The sequence below is a fragment of the Molothrus aeneus genome, chromosome 6 (genome assembly GCF_037042795.1).
Source record: "Molothrus aeneus isolate 106 chromosome 6, BPBGC_Maene_1.0, whole genome shotgun sequence".
NCBI lineage: Eukaryota > Metazoa > Chordata > Aves > Passeriformes > Icteridae > Molothrus > Molothrus aeneus.
The window spans coordinates 45,745,275-45,767,565 of record NC_089651.1 but is presented as its reverse complement, the minus strand read 5'-3'; the positions used below and the strand labels follow the sequence as shown (position 1 = coordinate 45,767,565).

Here is a 22,291-nt window from a genome sequence, read left to right as displayed (position 1 = left end):
TGTGCTTTAAGTGTGATCCTGGTGATTTGTTGTGGGGCTTTTTTGAAGTATTGGGGCTTGTCAAGGACAAGGGCCTTCTTAAAGCATTCCTACCAGTGAGAACCCATCACTGAGCCATAATCTTATTGAGATGGCACAGTGCTGTGCTAGTAAATTTATGGTATGCTTGGGTCCCAGAGGAGATTCTCTCCAGAAGAGCATGGAGGCATCATTGTGCTTCGTATTGACTGTTACAGTCTGGTGAGTGTGTGCTACAAACCTGCCTTAAAGGTTTCCTGACTTGCAAACCTGATTTTTCAAGTCACTTCAATGCTATAGGAAAGTCTTCCAGTGCCAGGAAAAAGAGGGGGAAAATGCTTTACCTCAGCTTCATGATTCCTCGGAGTTCACAAGCTTGGTGAAAAAGGGTCATTTGCTAGGCACAGCTTGGCATTCTGCTGCATCTTTCAGCCTGGTGTTCTAATGCAGCAGCAGTGCAGCAGCCTGGGCTGGCACAGGCATTTGGAGTGCTTTGGAGCAGGCAAACACTACCCAGGGACTCTGACCTGAGGAGAGGGGACTGGTCTTCACTTGCTATCTTCTGATTACCAGGTTTCAAACTGCAGTGTAGAAAAGGGAGGTTGCTTTGATGCCATAAACAAGTTAATAATATCTCTCTGTAGACACAATTACTTGATTTTCAGGCGGATGTCTCTCTGCTGCTGTTGTATTGCTGCTGTGAACAGATTTTGACAGTAGGATGGAAAACTTCCCATTTTAATAGCATATGAGAAGGAGCCAAGTACACAGACCCTGGATTATCTTCCCTTGGTCATTGACCAGGTGCAAATAATGAACTTACTAGACTGAATTAGTTCCTTAAAGGAGATTGTCTGAAATCCATCTGGTAGAGTGCTGAAAAGCAGACTCAATAAAATTCTAGAAAATTGCCTGTAGAAAAGAGTTTTCTGCTGGCAGGAAGCTGAATTGGATGACCTGAGGAGAGCCCTTAGTCTGAAATTTGTGACACAAAGGCAAACAGAAATAAGTGATGGATCCTGAGCACATTTGCAAACTGCATTTTCAAGACATGGAAAATTTAAATGCCTTTATTCAGCTGATCTATAATATGAATTCCTCAGCAAAGTCTTGCATTGTGGATGGCTTTAGTGTGGTGGGAAAATCTAGCATTCCAAAGATGGTAATATGTGCAGAATTTCCTTATTACCCATCTTAACTGAGCCACTGAGACACCACCTGACCTGGTGCAAACGAAGAAAAATCATCATTAAGTTTCAGTCTGTGTTCATACTTGCTATCAATTTCTATGACCAGAGATAAATGCTGTGTCCTTACTGTGTATAAGTTACACACCCACACCATTCCCGAAGGTTCTTGCAGTCACAAACTGCTTTTTTCTCCAGTGGTAGTGAGATGCTGGCTGAGCATTCCTTTCTACACACGTATATTTGTTGCTGTCTCTTTGCAGTTGTGGTAGATTCCCTAAATCTAGTGAGACTCAAGTGTCTTGTGTGTTGACTTCTGCAGGAGTCTCAGCATCTGACAGCTTGTCTCTCACTGATGCTCCACAAGAAGTGTTTATCTTTCAGGAGAGTGAAGCAGGTTGTATAATTTTCCTGTTTTGATGCTAATCTGTTCTTCATGACATGCCTCCTCATAGATGTCTGAAGACAGCAGTGAACAGGAGTGTGGATTTAGTCCCAGTGGTGGTTAAATTGCAGAGCACTGCTGGGGGCATGATGGAAGCAGTGTGTATCTCAGATGGAGTTTCTTGTGTTGACCTTCAGCTTCAGGACAGTAGAATGCGCTATACAATATCAAAATGTCAAAACTTAATGTGTACATTTGGTGATGTAAAAAACCAAAGCAAGCTTCTGAAGCTTTGAAAACTTCAGAAGCTTTTGGCTTCTTTTGCCTGAATCAAAACTCAGGGTTAGCCTTAGGTTTGCTGGAAATGAACATCCATTGGAAACAGCTTTTTTATGGTTTTGTTTTAATGCACTTACTAGATTGAAGTTTCCAAATACAGAAAAACTAATTTTGCTTCCAAGTCTTTTGCAAGTCTGAGAAAATTTCAGAAAATGGAAAACGGTCAACACTGCTATTCCCTTGGTAAGAGAAGTAATTGTTCCTTTTTGGCACTACCTGCAAATACAGTCATGAGCTGAAAAGTAGCAGACTTTCTTAAATCTCCTCTTTACTTGTTGTTCTTCAGGGAATTGTATTCTGGAATATTTCTTAAACTCAGACTGTCCTTTCACCACACCAATTCAGTCCCATCATGTTGATGCTTTCCTTGGCAGCTGCTGTAGGTGATGTGTGCAGCGTGCTCCTCATTTCCCTCCTTCCTGCCACAGGTAGCTCTGGAGGGCTGGCACTGCCTGTGCCACCCTGTGTGCCCAGCTGGGAGGCTTGGCCCCCTGCATGCTGCCCTCCAGCCTGCACATCACCCACAAACTTGGGGAGCTTCATCAGCCACAGTGAAGCATTCTCTGGCTCAGTGAAATTGTGCTGCTCATGCTGTGCAATTTAAAGACAAAATGCTTCCTGCTAATTATTAACAGTTAGTCTGTAGGAACAGACTCATTACAGGGGCACTGAACCCTGGCCTGCTGTCCTTTTCGGCACCTGAACAATGCAGTAGGGAGGGGACAAAATGGCAAGAGAAACTGGAGTGCTGGCACCAATTAGTCCTGAGATTAGTCCTGAAAGAGGATTGCAATTTCAAGGCCAAAAAGAGAAGGGAGTGGGTAAAAGGATTTGAAATGAGATTATAGGACCTAAAAGCGCCTTTCTTTTGTTGGGGAAATAATTCAGCAGTTTTGCTCGAGCCAGTGAGACAATCCAGTTTAGTGGCTGAAGCAAGAGATGTGTGTCCTGTTGATTTTTAAAGTTCTTTAACGAAGTTGATCCCCAGTTGTGTTTGTTACTTCTTCCTGTGAAATCCAAGTGTTTTCAACAAACAAACAAAAACATGGAGGAAAACTATTACCTCATCAAAAGGCCTGTTGTTTTTCAGGAAGCTTATTTGTATTCTTTAAAAGGGAAGCCAAGAAAAGGAGGCAGATTGAACTCTCTCTTTTCCTTTGGGGAAACTTTTTTCCCTGGTGGTTACTATGAAACTGGCACTGAAGTCACTCTTTCACGACCCATCCTACAGATGAATTTCAGTGCCAGTTTTTGTTTGTTGGCTACTCAAAGATGCAGATCAGGCAGTTCCTACTTCAATTAAAATCACCGTCTCCGGTCAGTGCCATAGTGGTGAACATCGTTCTCTTCCTTGGAGAGGGAAGTAGGCACTAAGCCTTGCTGCCCTGTTGAAGAGACCACAATACACACTCATGTATAACGCCAGAATGGTCTGGGACTGAAGACTGGAGCTTGCTTGGAGACAGCAGAAAGAGAGGTCTTCCCTCTTCCTCTCCCTCAGAAGGAGAATTACAAAAGGGGGAATTCCCAAAAAGAATTGCACATGTTGTGAACTTAATAGGAAATGTTTTGATGCAGTCTGTTCATGCAAGACTGTGTGAAATAGTGACACTTCTGCCATTCCCAAGAAGCTTTTCTCTTGGGGTGGCTTAGAGTCAGCAGTTGTGTAGGGATCACTTGGCTGTTATGCATTACCAGCTTTTTTCTTTCTTTACTTTTTCAGTGGAACTTAGTGTGAAATACCTATGCAGGCAGGTTTGAAACCTTTGCTTTCAGTTCACTGTGCTTGCAAGTACGGGGAAATTTCTCATCATGAAGGTGTAATGAGTTCTGCCATGTTCTTGATTTCCCTTCTGCATTTCACATAAGCCTTTGTTAAAGCTACTTTCATAGGCAAGTAATAGAATCATTAAGGTTTGAAAAGACCTCTAAGTTCAGTGCTTAAAGCTGTTTTCCAGTGTGGCACTGAGAGGTTAGCAAGCATCATCTTCCCACTCAGGCTACTGTAGCCTGAATAATGGGGAACACACAGAAAATAGCTTTTCCTTCAAAAGAAGGGACCCTTTATCTCTAGACAAAGCCATTAAAATAGTGCATTCTGTATCTTTCTTTGAGCTGACTTGTCATCTTTGGACTTGTTTATAACCAAGTATCTTAGTTCCCATCAAGAGCCCTTGTTGAATGCTAAATTTTTTGTCCATTTTGATTTTATTCCATTTTACTTCTCTCACATAACCTAGTGAATCTCACTTGCTGCTTTCTAGTCTTCGCAAGTCTAGCTAGAGTCCCTCCAAGAAAAGAGGGAGAGACGAGAGACAAATCTGTCAGCTGAGTTTCCACACAAGTTAATGAAGAAACACAGGCCCTTGTCCTGTCCATAGGAATTGTGTGAATAGCTTTAATAAGATTTAGTTGTGAAGTTATCCCATGCTGAGATGCTAAAAGCTGTACAAATGAGCTGTAAAATTTCTGCAATAGAATGAAGACAATAATAAAACCCAAAAACAGTTTCAGCAGAGGAGCTAATGTGGAGGAGGAGATGGTTTATGAGCAGGGATTGATCATGACAACAGAGTGGCAGGTCCTCTTAGGAATAGGACAGAAAAATGGTTTCAAAAGAGCTAAGAATGGAATGAGATGACAGCAATTTCTGCTTAAAGTATCCAAGTCTGCTTTGCTTCAAGTCATGTTTGTCTGTGATCTGAAATTTAGGTGCTTGGATTTCTAAAAAGGAGCTGTTGCTTGAGCATGTTCCAGTTGACCTGAGAATTGCAGGTGTGTTGGCCACTTCCAGCACAGGCAGCTCTCTGGGTGGTTCAGCCCTGCAAATGGCTGAGCTTGCTGCTTTCTAGTTCATGAGTATTTACTATCAGCCCTTTGTGTGTTGGCTGGAAAGTTCAGTGATGTTCTGTACATGGCAGTATAAAAAAGACTTAACTATCAGTGAAACCACCAACATGAGAATTAACTGGAGTGGTTTGGCAAAGTAATTTGTTCCATTTTTCCTTCCCTGATTTGTCAGAATTTACAATTGACACATGAAGAAAATATTTCTGCTTAATTGGTTGTAGTAAACAGATACTTTATAAATTATTGCCTCTTCAATGTTTAAAAGATTGTGTCCCATTCATTTTATGACTGATCAGTATCATTTCACTAGAATGAACAAGCTTGCATCATCTGATGTTTGAAAAGCATAGCTTGATACTTTCTGTGATCTGCAGCTTTAGAGGGCTCAAATGCTGTCTGGGGATGTCAGGGTGTCACTGTCTCTTTCTAAACACCAGTGTACCATAAGTAATTGTTTCCTGTAATCTAGCTCACTGATTTTGTATACTTGAAATAATCCAAGGAACAGCTTTACTCCAGAGATTAATTACACAGAGAGAGTGCATATACATTCTTGAACATATTTTTTCTAGTTAATATTAATAAGGGTATTTTGCAACTGCATGGCAGATACCAATTCAACTGAAAGGGGAATTACACAGTGTCTTATAGGTAACCAAGCCCATCTTAGCAGCTCCTTTTGGTGCCTCCAAAGATTGTACTCTTCATTAGTGAAATACCTCTGGTTTTGGGGTTGCTCACCAGCTGATGGATCTCCCAGAACCTCTTGGTTTGTTGAGGACTTGTGGTCTCCTCCACTGGCTGCTAAACCAGAGCTGTTCAGGGAGGGCACTGAGGATTGCTGAATTGCCATATTTGGGTATGTATTTTTTCTGTAACTTTCCTGGGCTTTGTCAGGAAAGAGTGGATGATCCCTCTACAATTTGGCGTTTTGGCACAAAGTTGCTAACAAACTGCTGTAAAGATACACTATGCAGAAAAAAGAAACTCTGATATTTGTGACTTTCTGTGACTTTTTTCATGTTTATAATGATTTTTTTTTTCAACCTTCACCACATGGAGTCACAGCTGATAAAACAGAAATGTAGAAACAAGTATCTCATTGCAAAAGCAATTGTAAAACTTCACCTTCTTCATATATCTTTTATTCCTACACCTCTGCTTTCTACTGCAAATCCCCAAGTGAAGAGCCATGTTAAAGCCTTGTCTTACCGAGTCCATTCAACTTCTGTACAAACAGCTGAGAAAAAGCAGGAGAGGGAAACAGACCACATCATGGATTCCACTGGGGAAGCCGAGATTTGTTGAAATGACAGTGTTTTAAGACAATTTTGAGAAAAGTAGCCTCCTTTTTAGCAATACAGCTTCATCAGTCATATGAGAAATCACTGGCCTAAAGGTAGAAGAGAGACTTCTCACTATAAATTCTGTGAAGGTCAGCTTTTCTTTTCCTCACTGAGTTCCTTCATTCATGTAGATAATATTGTAACTTGAGAGAATTATTAGAATATTATTAAGTACAATGTTGGTATTCTCAGCAGGCTGAATAGCTGTTGATAGAGGTAAGGATTAGGGATAAAGATGCACACTGAATTTTATTTCCCATTACCGGTGGGAGGTTTATTTTTCTGTTAAATGAAAGTGGCTAAAATGAGTCAAAATTAAGTCCTCTGAGTATTTGTCTACAGTTAGGTGTGCAGAATGTATGAAATTCTTTATTTCATACCTCTGCTTTGAAAATTTTAAGTAGAAGATACTGGAAGTTGGGTGCTGTGGTTATTGCTCCTGTAAAATTAGCTAGGAGTGCTCTTGTTTCAGAGACCAGGGGAGTGCAAATCACACACACTCCCCAGCCATAGTTTAGTGGGGTTCTTCATTTTGGCAGAGGCTGTAGAGAGGGAAGGGACTTGTGTAGTGTAGATATCTGAGATCTCATCTGTTCTGCCCCTTGAATTTGAGGCCTTGTTGAGTTGAAGAGTTATCAAGAATAAGTGGAAAAATTTCACCTTCTCCTGACTGGACTGAGCTGATGGGATAGAATTTGGTCAAGCTTGTGCCATTTGCTTTAAATTTATTGTAAAGTGGAGGGCATATTAGAATTTGGCTTTTAATTTCCTCTGCAGCCAGCTGGAAACATTTGGGATAACTTTAGGAGAAAAGCTGAGCTGTTGTTAGGTGCAGCTGATGTCAGTCAGAGATGAGGAGCCCTGGCAACAGCGGTGTGAGTTGTGGGCTGTCAGGAGGGGCCCAGACCTGAGGGGCATGTCTGGGGGCTGGTCCTGCTCTCCCACTGTTTACTGGGTGTTTTTGGAGGTGCCTTTTTACCTCTGTGTGTATGGTTTCCTTTCTCTGAATGGAAATTATTTCTCTATAGCTCTGTGGGTGGGAGAATTGATATAGATGGTGTCTCTACAATGCTTCTGAGTACAAAAAAATGCTATATTTTGTTGAGTCTGTAGACCCAGACCCCAAGGTGAAACAGCCCGTTGTTGGATGCTGTAGGATTTTTTGTGTATGTTTTGGGATGTCTCTCCCCATCCCTAAAATACAGCTCTCAGTTCTTCAAAAGGAATAATCTTGGGAGTATGAATGAGTGAAAACTGACATATTTTGATACTAAATTTTTAATGCCTTAGCAGTTTATTTCTAAAAATGTATCTCTAAGGATAACACATTATTTATGCATTAAACTTTTGTGTTGATGATAGCATCCACAAACTATCTGTCATTTATCTTTTGAGCACCTTGCATGCTGTGCAGTATGGTCTCAGCTCAGGTCTTCTGGGGGTTACCATGAATGCTAGACTCATGTAGTAGATATGCATGAAGAGTTAGAATTGAGATGATGAAATACGTAATTGAGGCTTTTCAAATATGGGAATACTTCTGTTTTGATGCTCTTGTCATCATCATCATCATCATCATCATCATTGTATTTTCTTTTACATAACTTTCTGACATGTGCATCAAACACTTTTGTGTATGACCCAGTGAGTACAAATCTGTGCAACCTCCTCTGCAGAAATGTTGCAGATCCTATAAGCACATTAAGCTTCCCAAGGAAAAGTACCCTTAGCATCTGGGAGAGGTTGAGTGTTCCAGGGGAGAGGTTAAACATTCGTTTGTTCTCTGCTGCTCTAATTCCAGAAGCCAGATTAGTTCTGAATCATCTGAACCACATTCATTCAAGATTAATGAGAAAGACCAAGTGTGGAAAATTTCAGCTGGTAAGCGTCTTGGCCTTGAGCAAGTGGTGGAGGGGGAGTTCATACTGGCAGCAGCCTGCGGGTCATGCTTAGTTTTAAGTTCCCCTTAGTTCTTAAATTGATGAATTGGGGAATCACAACATTCCAGATAAACAATAATTTCAGCAAGCAACATGAAGCAGTTGGCAGAGCACACACACACTCCCACACACCCCACACACCACTTTAAGGCCTCACCTCCTTTTTCCCATCTATTTCTGTTTCATTGGACATCAGATTTGCCCTTCTGCATATGCACATTTATAACTTCATGCACGTTCAAGGTACATTGGTGTCATTAAAGTGGACAAGTTCTCGGGAGTGGGTGACACACCATTCAGCAGAGGTGTGCTTCTTGTCACTCTCCAGTCCAGTTAACTGACAGGCCATGGTTAAGCCATGGTTGGGGATGTGACTGGGAGCCTTATGTAGGAAATATTTCAGAAATCCAGGCAGGTCTATCAGCAAAGCTGTTTGAAATTCTGCAAGATAATAAATGGAAACTTCAGGACTGGAGTAACAGAAGTCAATTGTGTGACCCTGGGCTTTTAAAAAAATTAATCAGTTTTGATCTGGGAGAGTCCTTCTTTTAGGAGAAAATTACAGTATTGTGCCTGGTTAATAGCTCTGCAGTTTCACTGCAGTTCAGTTGTTCAGGTGGTCAGTGTGGAGTCTAGAGCCTGTACTGTAGCATTAACTATCCAACCAGACTCTTATACATTAAGTTTAAAGTGAAGGTAGGCCTTAGGTATAGACAGTGTCTAGGACTCATTTGTTTTCCAGAACCTGAGATTCAGGAATTTTTTCCAGTGCAATTTTAAGCAAGTGAAACCAAAGCAGAAATGAAGCTCTTCTTTCCCACTTGTTTTGCAGCAAATGGAAGCAGAAAACTGAAGTGCTCTATTTCTGGTTTTGTAGAATAGAGGAGAATCAAACTCTTCTCCCTGTTGGCCAGGTCAGTGTTTGATGCTGGTGTAGCCCAAAAGAGGCCACAGTCCTCTGTGGTCTCAGAGGCCAGTGGCTGTCTGAAAAAGGAATATTCTATTCATCTGGGCTTCAGGGCACTGACTTCTGCTTCCTGCTTGAGCTGGCACAGACATGCTCTGTAGCTCAGGAGAGAGTTTAGGTAACTCAAAAGTTTACCCTCCATGACAACTACCAGTTATTCATCCAGTGGTAGTCTAGGAACCATTTAATAGCAGTTGTGAGAAAAACAGCACTTCAGCAAGTGAAGTAACCTTGTATTTTTCCTTACTTTGAAATAAGGGAAATAAGTGGGAACAAATAACAGCTGTGCTCTAGAAGTGAGCTGTGTTGGTCCTTCCTTAACTACATGCACTTCAAAAGACTATTCCCTCATCTATTGTGTTGTTAACAGTTCTTTATTCCTTCCAGAGATATATAGTCTTGTGTCAGTAAGCCTGTTTTTAGTACAAAAGAAGAAAAATAAAACTCAGGCAGAAAGGATGAAATTACTTGCCTGGAGTCACTGTGTGATTTCAGCGGTAGAGGCAGAATTAGAACTGGAGGCTGATAAGCAGCCTCTCCCAATTCCCAGTGGAGACAAATCTTTTTTAATTAAAAGTAACATGGGACTGTTGCCTCACCATGAATTTTCAAATATATCTGGACTTTCTCCTGTTTTAGTATTCAGACTAGAATTATCTTGTGTTCACAAAATACATCTTAAAATATTTAAACACAGATTAATGAAAGATTTTCATTTTGCACTATGAGGCTGGTGTACCTCAAATAGCCATCTCTCTTTAAACAAGTACTCTGTAGAAATTATGATAGTGTCATTTATTTAAACAAATTTTGTATTGTTGTCCATAAATATATAATATTTGTCTCTCAGCAGAGACCAACATTCTGGCCAAGGGCTAGAGAGTCTCACATGGGGAGAAGAAGGCTTCATGTATCACATCAGCAGTGACAGGGGCCTTTTGAGCAGCTTAGCAGAGTCATTGATGGGCTTCAAAGGACACATGACCATGTTTTTCTTGAAATTAGGAATTACCATTTTTATGCCTGATTCTGGAAATTTGAGTTTTCTTTTAAGTTTTTTTTAATCTGCCATGCCCCCTACTTCCCCTGCCTTGCTCTTGCTTAATTACTTAAATGAAGACCTGAAGACCATGGCAGGACAATGGCTTTGGCTGTTTGGAGAACATAAAGAATTTGACCAACTTTTCACTTCATCCTTCAAAAGGCATTAAATTTTATTTTCAGGCATTTTGTTCATGAGTAGCTTTCATGAGCAACTTTTCTTTAGTCTTTAATGAAATTTAGATTTAGAAAATCCCTCTGGCAGTTGTGTCATATAGAAAACTCATTTAAAGTTCACAAGGGATCAAAATGTTATTGTTCACTTGAAAATGTGTTAGACACCCTAGAGAAACCAGGAAAGACTCCAGCTTGGAGCTTAAAGTCTTGATCTCACATGTTGCAGTAAGTGAGAGATACTGAGAGACAGTAAAAGAGGGAATTGCAGAGAAAAGAGAAGCATTGCCAGAATATTAGATTAGCAGTCATAAATTAAAAACCTGTATTGTGAATTCATAAATCTCTTTAACAGTAATGTTTTGTCAGTTACGGAAAATTTGAGAAGATGGAGTAATGGGTTTGTATATTTAAAATCTCTAAAGTATTAATCAGTTTTCATTGAAGTGAGGAAATACCTTATCACCAGCCTTTGAGGGTTTTTTAATGCATTGGTCCAGGTTAGTAGAGGGTTTTTGGCTTTGCTTGGAGAGGAAGCTTGTTTTGTTGCTGTGTGATGGCTAGTTGTGGTATTAACTGCCAGCAAACTGCTGGCAAGGATTAGACTTTTTCTTTTCCTCATTAGCAAAACACAAGTATTACAGGTCCAGCAGTATATGAACACTTCTGTATTGCTCAATAGGTAAAATGGCAGTGATCAATTCATTAAAACAACTATGGTTATATACCCAGATGGACTGCGCAGTAGTGTTGTTCGCCCCCATGCAGTAATGGCATTAAAATTGACTGTAGAAAAGAAAGCTGATACAACAGTGAAAGGATGTGAGGTCTCCAGTGCAAGCAGTGAAGAGCTGGCAGGTGTTGGAAGAGTCATCAATCAGAAGGAGCTGCTGTCTGTCTTGTGTTCACTCTACAAGCTCATGGCACTGTGGTTTAGACCAAGTGACCTCCTCCTGTGCCATTCAACACTGCTCTGCAGACCATGTTTGTTCAGCACAGGAGCCAAGAAAGCTGCTCACCACTGTAGTTGGGAACATTTCCCATGCCTTACACAGGGTGATTGCCATAAGGAAATACTATTCATCTTCCAGCATCAAGGAATGCTGTATTCCCACAAAAACATACTTAACCCTTTTTCCTCAGTTACAGCAGCATCCTAAATTAATTCTCAAGTAATGGTAAAAGCCATTCCAGCTTAGTTGGGCAACCATTTATATGCCTTAGAGTCACAGTCTGCACCTTGCTGGCATTGGGAGCTGGTTGGGCTTGTCAAGAGCATCATTCCCTGCTGCCTCCAGATACAGGGTTTAATGGGCTCCATCCAGATAAAGCATCTGCAACTATTGTTACCAGCAACTTGAACATAAGACAGTGACTAACTGTGATTTAGTTGCTTCTCAGGAACTTTTGGAAGTGAGTTTCTAAGCCTGCTGCAAGATGCTTCATTGGTTGCTCTTTGACAAAATGATTTATTGCTTCTAGGTTTGGTGTTCTTGACATTTCCTTCAGTTCACTCTTTGTCAGAGGTGTTGGTCAGACTTGGAAGAGAAGCATTTTGCACTGTGGATGGTTGGTAATGGAATACTTACAGCACGGGTACAGCAGTGTCTTCTTTGCCTTCAGCTGGTAGTGGCAGCTTCTGTTCCCAGAAATTTTCAGTGATATAGCTGTCCTCAGAGCTGGTATTGCCCTCAGGGCAAAGAGGGATAGTTGCAGTGTATTGGGTTGAGCTGGAGAGGCAGTTCAATCATCTTTTCTTGTTCCCATCATTTTTGCAACTGGTGAGGGCTGGAGAGGACATCCTCTGTTTCCTTGCTGCCTGTTCATGGTCTGGCAGCTGCTTGCTTACTGCAGACTTTGTTGGGTATTTTTTGTGCCACAGCTTGCTAGCTTACAGCTGACACTGTTCATATTTCTGTCCTTTACTGAGCTGTCCTGCCCTGTAGTCCAGGCTTTCCTGAAAGCCAGGAATTAGCTAATTCCACCTCCTCTTGGCCATGGTGGGCTGAAGTGTGTGTGTGGAGCACTTTCCCTTCCTCTCCAATGAGCTGTCCTTCATTGGGCTAATAAATATCAGCTTCAAAGGCCTTTGAAATGTGTGTTCAGGGGCTGGTGTTGGCCTGTATGTTTGCTTTCCCCTCTTTCTGTGTCTTCCTGCTTTACCATCACTCAGTAGACTTATTTGGTAACACAGTCATTGGCCTGTATTTATTGCCTGGCTTCTGTGTTTTCATAATCCCTTAATTGTGGTGTGTTGTGCCACACAATTGAATTTGGTTTGAATTTTTAGTTGTTTGGGTTCTTTAAATCTATTAATCAAGCCTCTCTGACAAAGACGCCTGTGAGAGCTTTTGGCATAGTTGGGAAATACTGCAACTGTGCAAGAGAATTCTTACTCTTGCTTTTTTTAGTGCTTGGCTTCGAGACTGTAGTCTCCTTGCTCTAATGTGAATTCCAGAAGACAAAGGATTTATGTTTCCTTTTTTAAAGTTTCTTGAAGCATATGCACCTTTTGAAGATTTTTATAAAAGTCCACCATACATTTTGATAGAAATAAGTAATCTGGGGGCTCACATATATTATTGCTTCTGTATGCCCTGGGAGCTCTGGGTTGGGCTGGCCACCTGCCAAGAACCCTTACTGGCTGGACAGTCTTCATATTGGCCTGGTTTCCAGCAGAAACAGTATTCAAATCAACACATTCCTGTAGAATGTTTTAGATTTCAGCAAAGCAACATTTTCCTATGGAAAGCCTTTCCTCAGAAAAATCCCTGAAGTCAAGAAGCTTCCCATGCCTGGGGCCCAGTGGCACAACAAAGTTTCCTGCTGATTGTGTCTTCAGAGAAAGAATGGTTCATTGCTTGCCTTGAGTGGAAGTCAAGTCCCATTTGCCATTAAAAATTGCTGGCACATCCATGGGAATGGTGGGCTTTGATCAGAGGTGCCTCCCAATTCTTCAGGGGTTAAACACCATCCTCCATCAGTTCTCTGAGATACAGGTTCAGCAGGCTGAATACTGAAGTGAATACTTCATTTGCTCCCTGTGGTGTTGCACAGATGCCATAGTGCCAATGACTGTGCTTTGGAGGGAGGTGGATTGTGCACTGGATGCCTCTGGACTTGTACCCCTGGATCCTCTTTTATGCATTCACTGCAAATACTGTTGCATCCTGGATATCTTGTTGGCTTCAAACAATAGTATTTTCTGAAAATCAAACCTGTGGTCCTTGGCAGGTAGCTGTTGATGTTTCACATGTTGTCTGAATTATTCTTTCAAGATGTTTGCTTGAAATCTCAGCTTACTATGGTTAATCAAGGTCCATCTTCCACCCACTTCTGAAAGTGCCCTGTGCTCATCTGCTTCTCAAAGTTAGGCCAGTCCAAACATGTCCAAAACAAAAATGTATTAGGCCCCAAGTTTCTTCATAGTGAGATAAGAGTTGAGACTACTTACTGCTTTTCTTCCAAGAGATATTACTTTAGTCAGTGTGTTTAGTTGGTAAATTTGGGGAAAAACCCTTCCACCAATAATGCTAATGGAATAAATATTAATTTTATACCAGGTATTGATTACAAAAGAAAATCATAGACCCAGATTTTACATTTTTATTTTGCCTAAATGCAGAATATGCTGTTACTTCTGTAGAAGAATTGTCCATTCTTCTCTTGTAGCTTACAGGCTACACTGAAGAAACAACTTGTTTGAAAAAATGGCTGAGATGGACCAAGTTATTTGGGTTTTTATTGATGGTCTTTAGAAGAATGAACTTCTTCAAATGGTTTCTTAATCTGGAACAGAGAGGAAGCAGCTTTTGAACACTTTAAAGTGATAGTTCAACTCTATCATTTGTCAACTTGAAATATGTCTTAATTATTAATACCCTCTGAGACTTCACATACAAAAGTTTGGGAACAAAAAAAAATTTACTCAATGCAGTTCAGACATAGGTAAACTTCTACGAAGCCATGCAAACACAAAAGTTTGTTGTTTCAAAAGGCTTGATAGTTGCTGCAGTACATTATGTACATGCTTTAACTCTTTAGCTTCCTTCCCTGGGAAGATTTTGTTAATTTTCTCAGCTCATGTGGGTTTGTGCTGAATCAGATGGAGATTTTTATGGGAACCCCGGGCCTTTTTTCAAATTGAAAAAAAAAAATCACTATGTCTTTGTTTCTCTAGTGGAGATATTTTGTCTATTCAAATATATACATTTTGCCCACTCCTTTCTTTAACCCTCTTCCAACCCACTTATGACAGCCTGGGAGTGAATTTCTTTTGCAGTATCATTTCAGAATTTCACTCTTTTTTTTTCTCTTGGGCTTTTGAAAGGCATATAGTTGCCATACTGTGATTTCTGATTGGTAAATCTTTACAGTATCAGGACAATTCTGTGGCTTTCTATTTGTAGCCTGATGGGTCCTGTTGCAGAGTTTATGCAGGACTCTGATACACCGTAACATATGTGACAGGAGTGAATCCTACAGGAGTGTGAATGCCTTCAACAGCTCTTGACCTTCCTATGAGTTGAGGAGCTACACTGAAGAGCGGGCACTTATTACAAGGAAGGCAAACAATTGGTTGCTTAAGCACTATGAAGTGAGCGTGTGTTCAGACAAGTGTGTGCCCCGCGCTCTCCAGCACTTAAAATGTAGACCTACTTAACTTCTTTTTGGTCATTTTGTTTTCTTTCTCTCTCTCAGTTCCCCCTTTTGTTAAGGAGTATTGAAGGTTTTTATTACTCATGTAATTGGTTTGGATGTATATACAGTCCTTATTTTAACACAGTGAATTTTTTATATATTAGCACAAGACTATCTGCAGAATAGTTGTGCTTATATTCATAGAGCAGTGTTAAATACAATTTCCATTGTATGGACAAAATATACAGAAGCTCTATGACTGCAGTTTTGATAGCTGAAATTTTTCAGTCTACTTTACCAGACTTCTTAAAGTAGTTTTTCACTGCTGTGTCTGCTTATATTTCAGCCATTGAGTACATCACTCTTAAAAGAGGTGTCTTAGGAACACAGAAGGGTATCCCCAGACTGCGAGTATTTGTCTATGGTGCAAATTTACTTACACCACTGAGGATGATTTTATGGTCTTTGCAAGGATTTATCCATGAGTTGTCTCAGAAGCAGAAGAGGGGCCTGGCCCTGTGTGAGTTCAGGGCAGGGCCTTGGTTCAGGCAGGCAGTGACACCTGCCAGGCACCCGATGGCCCCTGTGGCCACTGCCCTGGCAGGGTCTCCCAGGAGGCACCGTGGTCACCAAGCACAGGGCAAAGGCTGAGATTTGTCACTGGTGCTGGGGACGATGTGTCGAGCTGTTCCCGCTGCGGTGAGGGGCTGTGCCTGCGGGGGCTCGGTGGGTGAGGCACGGGAGCTGCCCGGTGCCCGGCCATGGCTGTCCTGGGCAGACAAATAGCACGTTGTCACAGCTGAGTGAAACATTTGAATTGTTGGCAGGTATCTCTGGAGAAGGGCATGTATTTTTCTGTACTGAGAATTCAGTAAATAATTTTGACATTGATTTGAGGTTTTCTATTATTCATTCAAAATTGCTTTTTTCTCTTTTCCTCCAAGAGGTTGTGGGTGTGTGCTCTGCTGAGGAGATTTTTCCTCGTGAAGAAAATGTCGATCTTGAATCAAATTAACCTATTTTTAACATGAAATATTAGACCCTCTCTTGAAGGCAAAAGTGTCATGATGTTAGCTTTAAGAACAAAACAGAATAGTATGTTTTATATATTTTTTATACTACAGGCAAATAGCAATTTATAATTGCAACTTCTAATGCAAATGTGATTTTCTTTACACTTGTTTCTTATTCCCTTTAGCACATCAGGTCCACCCATTTGGCCAGGAAGCACCTTTTTCAAGAGAAATGGAGCCCTTCTACAAGGTAGGTGATAGATACTGCATCTTGGAGTAACTGTTCTACTTGAGAAATAACTTCTGCAAATTGCGCAGCTTTTTTGATACTCACCTGGCAAGAAATAACCAAATGTTTTTTTGTTTCCTTTACCCTTTCTCCTTTATTGCGCATCTGGTGCCTTGAAAATGACGGTTTACCACGTACAGTGAGTGTAGTCTGTGAAAGTTGCTGCTTTTTTTCTTTCCTCAGATTATTAAATTGCTTGCTGTAATATATGGTGAAGGGTGGCTTTTTGGTTTTTTCCCTTTGTGTGGATAAAGAGTGCCCAGAAGGAAATGTTCCAGAAACATCACTTTTAGCTCTGTGGATGAAACAAGGTTGTTTTTCAGAGAGATCCTTTTTTTTACTCCTTAATTGTGCTGATAGCAAAAGGTACCAGAAGGTAGGTAGCCATGATGTAATGGGGAAAACAGTGTCAGAGTGTCTCAAGAAAGCTACTATGGTTAATAGTGCTTATATTCACAGAACAGTGTTAAATACAACTTCCATTGTACGGACAATATATACAGAAGCTCTACGACTGCAGTTTTGATAGCTGAAATTTTTCACTTTACCAGACTTCTTAAAGTAGTTTTTCACTGCTGTGTCTGCTTATATTTCTGTCATTGAGTACATCACTCTTAAAAGAGGGGCCTTAGGAACACAGAAGGCTGTATCCCCAGACTGCGAGTGTTTGTCTATGGTGCAAAGTAACTTACATCACTGAGGATCATTTTATGGTCTTTGCAAGGATTTATCCATGAGTTGTCTCAATTTCCTTTTCATTCTCCTGGTGCCAAAACTTTTCTGGTCTTTCTTCTGACAGAAAATGCTATATAATGTTCTCAGGAGCATTTATCCAAATCACCTACAATGGAGCTTTACTCACAATGAGACACAGAAGCAAATAATTCATTATCAGGCAGTATTACCTTTTACAGACCAAAGGAATCCAGCATCTGAGGTTTACCTGAGGATATTTTTCAAGTTAATTCCTTGCACATATCTAAGAATTTGCATAACTCTATTTACTATCTATGCTGAGATTTGTTCAAGTGAATTTTAAATACATTAAAACATTCAGATTATTTCTTACCACTAGGAGATGGTATAAATTGTATTTTTTTTTTGGTAAGGAAAAAGAACTATTGTGAAATAGCTTGATTTGTTTCACTTTTTCAATAATTCCGATTTTAAATGGGTATCTGCACATACGTCGTCTTGGTAATCTGAGTTGATCAAATGTAAACTTGCTCTGTCGAGTCTGTACAGCAGAAATGTTTTACCTTTTCTTAAGATGCAAGATACCAGGAATTAATAACAGCTGGCTTTGTAGTCCTCCCCATCTCAGTTGTTGCTTAAAGCCTTCTCACAACAAAGAAGAATACACTGTTCTCTATCCTTTTCTCCTCTGCCCTCTTCTGCCTTCCATATTGGGGTGGAAAATCTAAAAGCCCAAAACTTTTAAAGAAATAGAGAAAAGAGATGACTGCCTTTTCAAGCAACTGGCAAAGCCTAACAGACCTTTAACTGAATTGGCATTCTGTGTTGCCATTTCAAGTGGAAAATCCAGCCAAGTTGCACTGTAATATGCATGATACAACTGAGGTTGGAAGGATGAGAGAGTATGAAGAAAAACCTCATTAAAGTAATCTTTTAACACTTCCTGGTTATAATTTTAAAGCAAGAAGATAAATCAATGAAGCCTTCCTTTCTGTCTTTTTTCTGTCTTTGGATTTTTCCCTGCAACAGGCTCTTTACTACGTAGGCTTTAGCAGGTTGCACAGAAATAGTGCATCCACCTCTTTGCTGCTTCTCTGAGCACCTTTTTCCAGAAGACCCGTGCAGGGAGATGTGAAATGAGGTGTAGGTATTTGTCATGATGCCTTGAGAGGCTCCCTGGAACAGAGGCTAGACAGTGTTAAAGGAATAAAGTAGATATTTGTTGAAAGGCCTTCAAAGGATACACCTTGGGCAGTACAAGAGCCTGGCCATGGCTCCACCCAAGATGCATGATGCATCATCACAAGTTTTCACACTTTGATAAGTTTTGGTCCATTTAATACTGGGGTTAATTGTCTAACTACGGCTTCAGGTTATGAAGTCCCATTTTCCCAGGTTGCTCTCCTCAATTCGCCATTGTTTATACTTTTTGGACCTGCAGTGGTATCCTTGGTTCTTGGGCTGGAAAAGGATTGTTTTGTCTAACTGAACTGTGAGAACTTGCTAACACTTCATATGAAATTCGGAGTTATATACAAATGCAATACAAAATCTGGAAAATACGAAAGCTGAAACTTTAGGCATCAGTCAGTACCTATGTTACATGACCATCTGAAGTATTTTTCCAATGCTTATAGTCAGCTTAATGCAATCAGGAGAGTGAAAAATTGACTCAATTATTGGTTTTAAGTTATAGTCCTGGCTTTGGATTGGCAAAAATTGAGGTAACAAAGGGATTTTAAACTATTTTTACTTGGTAATTGTTCTACTGTGTTTGAAAAGAATGTTCACTGTGTTATAGACAATAATACAGAATACTTCTGTAATTATAGTAAATGTGATATTCATGTGTACTTGTCACACCTCATTTCTTCTGAGTTCTTAAGAAAAATGTTCTTTTTCTGGTCTGAGGAATGAAGAGAAAAAATTCCACAATGTAAGTAGTGCTTTCTTTAGCCGAGAAGACTTGTGGATGCTTCTGGTTTCCATTCATTTTATATCAGAACTATTTGGCAAAATAATCTTAACCATTGTAAAGAGTTTAACATATTTCTTCTGAGAAAGTAGCTGAGAGAACAGTTATCTGTGTACCTCAAAATAGCAAAGGAAGAGAAAGGGAAGCTAAAATTCATTTTAGCTTTTCTTTGTCCTTAATATTTTTGACATGAGCGGGAGTAATTATCTGTTACTCTCTGGCTTTGTATTTTTTTAAGAATTTTGAAATATATTTACGCCGTTCTCTTTTTGTGTATGTTTTTATTAGATACGAGATGGCTGCCTTAGGTTTTTGGGGTTTTTTTGTTTTTGGGGGTTTTTTGTTTGTTTGTTTGTTTGTTTTGTTTGGTTTTGGGTTTTGTTTTTTTGGGTTTGGTTGGGGTTTTTTTTTTTGTTTTTTTTGTTGTTTTGTTTGTTTGTTTTTGTTGGTTGGTTGGTTGGTTGTTTTTATTTTTTGTGAGGATCATGGTTCTGTTGTTCTTGGCATTAACTCCAACCAGTTACTCTGTATTGAGTCAGTCACCTGCCTGGGTACTTTTTGTAGTCTTGAACTCCTTCTGCTGGGTGATGGTTGCTCCCTATAGCCTTGTGCTACTTGGTCTTCTTGAGAAGAGTCCCATGCAGAGCTTAATTTAGGTAGGACCTTCAGTCCTACCAGACTCTAATGTCTTCTCTGTCTTCTCTCAAAACTTACCTGTGTGTCCATGGAAATTGCTGTATTCTAGCTTTCGGGATTCCCATATAAAACAGGTCTTTGCTCTTGCTGATTTTCTTTTTCTGTTGTTTTGTTTGTAACTTGTTACTGTACATATTGTGTGTTTGTTTCAAATCATAGATTTTTTTTTTTTAATCTGCTGTATGGAGAGCCTTTGTTCCCACTTTTTTTATTCTGATCTGTCGTTAACACACTGCGGATGTTACATCAAAGATAGGAACTTTTTCCTCAAAGATCCTGCCAACCTGGATTCACACCTGCAAACTGGATTGCAGCAGTCAGTGAACTGAATTCAGACAGCATGGCTTTCCTTGGAAGCCATAATTATCTTTTACTGAGGATGGAAAGAAAGACTGGGAAAATCCATCCCCTTGAGAATGCAGAACAGGAGCAGTGAGGAGTTGCATGTGGCCTCTAGTCCATCTTGGCTGAGGGAGCCTGAGAAAGGGGGGATTAGCCTCCCCAGATCTCATGGTCTGCTTGTTCTTTCTCTACCAGCAGCTGCAGAGAATAGGCATCCTCATGCTCCAGAGCAGAGCAAGGGATAAGATGTTTACCTGGGGATGACTTGCCCTCTTCTCCTATCTGCCTTGGTCCTGCTGCCATGGCTGTGGCTGGCACCACCTGTGAGAAGCTTTGATGGGAAAGAATTGGAAGACACTGTCTTCACAGGGTCAGGTGTCACCAAAACCAGTGTGAGATGGAGACTCCATAGTTTGTTGCAGAGTAGAAATGGGAACTCTGGGCACTGCTATTCCATTGACCCTTATTGCCCTCAGTCCAGTTTGGTGGCTTTCATGTTTTATTGTGCTGACATTGACACCTGGCCATAATGTGAAACTTTAAGGAGGGTACCAAAGCCCATGGATCGCTTTATTCTTAGTTGAGAATGGTGAGTTATTCAAGCCAGAAAATTGCATTCCTAATAAGAAAGTTTATTTTGCATGAGCAGACCAGAAATGACATGTCCTTCATAAAATGATGAGGAACCAGTTTGTTTTAAACATGTGCATACAATTGTACAGAGATCTTTTTCTTCTCTAATAAGCTTGAGAATCCTTGAAATATCCAAATAAGCCATTTAATCTCTTCCCCATTAAGTATTTGTAAGAAATACGAGAGGAGATTTGGGACTTCACCTTTCCAAGCATTAGCTATTAGTAGAAGCAGTTGCTGAGGTGGAAATAAACCAACCTGGAGGAGGCAAAAAGGAGGCATTTGTTACTTATTTCCCTTGAAAACACTAAATTAGAAACTTTCACTCTTATAAATTAAGACATCCAGCCTTTGTTTTTATGTTAATAGTGGCATTAGGACAAGAATGTAACAATAGCAGGGCCTGGTTTCTTTGGACAAGTATTGCTCACACCAACTACTCAGCCTACTCTAGAGAAGCCGGGAGGAGTTGTTTTTTACTTTCAAGAGTAAAGCCTTTCAAAAGGGAGCTTGATAACAAAATCGCTAAGAGAAGATGCCTGTGTGCATGCAGCCACATGTATTTTCTGTCTAATAATGGAGAAAACTTGAATGTTTTTGTCAACACCGCCAGCAAATACCCAGGAGCCCCTGGCAGCGCAGTGGGCTTCTTTCTCCTGGTGGAAGTTCAGTTCATCTGCTCTTTCCACTGGGCAAGCAGGGCAGGTGCAATCCTGGGCATGTAGGGGAGAGGTACAGCCCATCCTGGAGCACAGGGTGCCTGTACCTTCTGTGCTAATGGGGCTGAGGAGAAGCAGGAACATGGGAGAGCTGAAAGACAAGAAACTTCAGCAAGTCTTATGTGCTTTTAACCTTCAGAACTGCGTGGCCCACCTCAAAAGAAAACTAACCTTGGAGAGAAATGCTCTCATTTCTTCTCATTTCTTCTACTGCCTAGAGGTGCAAACAAAAAGAACGTGTCAAGGTACCGTATGTATTACAGATAATTTAATATTATATAATACTTAAATGTCATGATGACCATAAGAAAAAGGCCAAAAGCAATACAAAATAATCCAGCCTTAGGATTGGTAGATTTAGGGGCTGTGATCTATAACACAGTCTTTTGCAAAATTCTAAGGCCCAAATCCAACTAAACCTTTATTTCTTGATGGATATTTGGGCATCTCCTGTTCCCAAGAATCTAAATACATTTTCTTGCTTTGGGGTTATAATTTCTTGATTTTGTGCTCTGTGAGATGAGTATAATAATGGTGCTTTTCACTGCCCAGACCTGTCAGTCTGCAAAATATTGGCTCTGCATCATATTCTCATGCTTCACAAATGGAAGAACTTTAAACCGGAGGAACGTAACTGTAAAAATCAACAGAGCTGTCCATTAGCTTTTGCAGGGTAGTGAATTTTGGTTTACTTTTCTTTCCCCCCACTTGAACTCTGGGTGATACACTTGGAAAATTACTGTTTTCTGTAGAGACCTGAGGGGGGTTGAGAGTCTAGTTCCAATGTAGTTACTTTCATCAGCAGAGCATTAAACCTTTTGACTTCATTATGTTTTCTCTTCAGCTTTTACTTCTCTGAGCTGCCATTCCACTGTCTTTAAAAAAATGGTGACAGTCATGCTTTGCTGGTGAGTTGGTTTAGGTCAACATACTGAATTAACAGCAAAGCTGCTATCTGTCCTTGTTAAAATAAATCACTTTTCATTCACATAGCATAATTATTTAAATCAGCTTTTTTTCCCCTGTTTTTTTCCTCTGTT

General features: G+C 40.3%; 1 protein-coding gene across 1 annotated transcript in view; it reads left to right on the top strand.

The window, feature by feature from the left end:
- The window catches only part of FOXN3 (forkhead box N3), a 126,025-nt gene that overhangs the window by 43,399 nt on the left and 60,335 nt on the right, over window positions 1–22,291 (top strand). Inside the window, exon 4 of the mRNA XM_066552181.1 lies at window positions 16,087–16,151. Within this exon, the coding sequence (XP_066408278.1) occupies window positions 16,087–16,151 (65 nt within the window). The remainder of the gene's footprint in view (window positions 1–16,086; window positions 16,152–22,291) is intronic.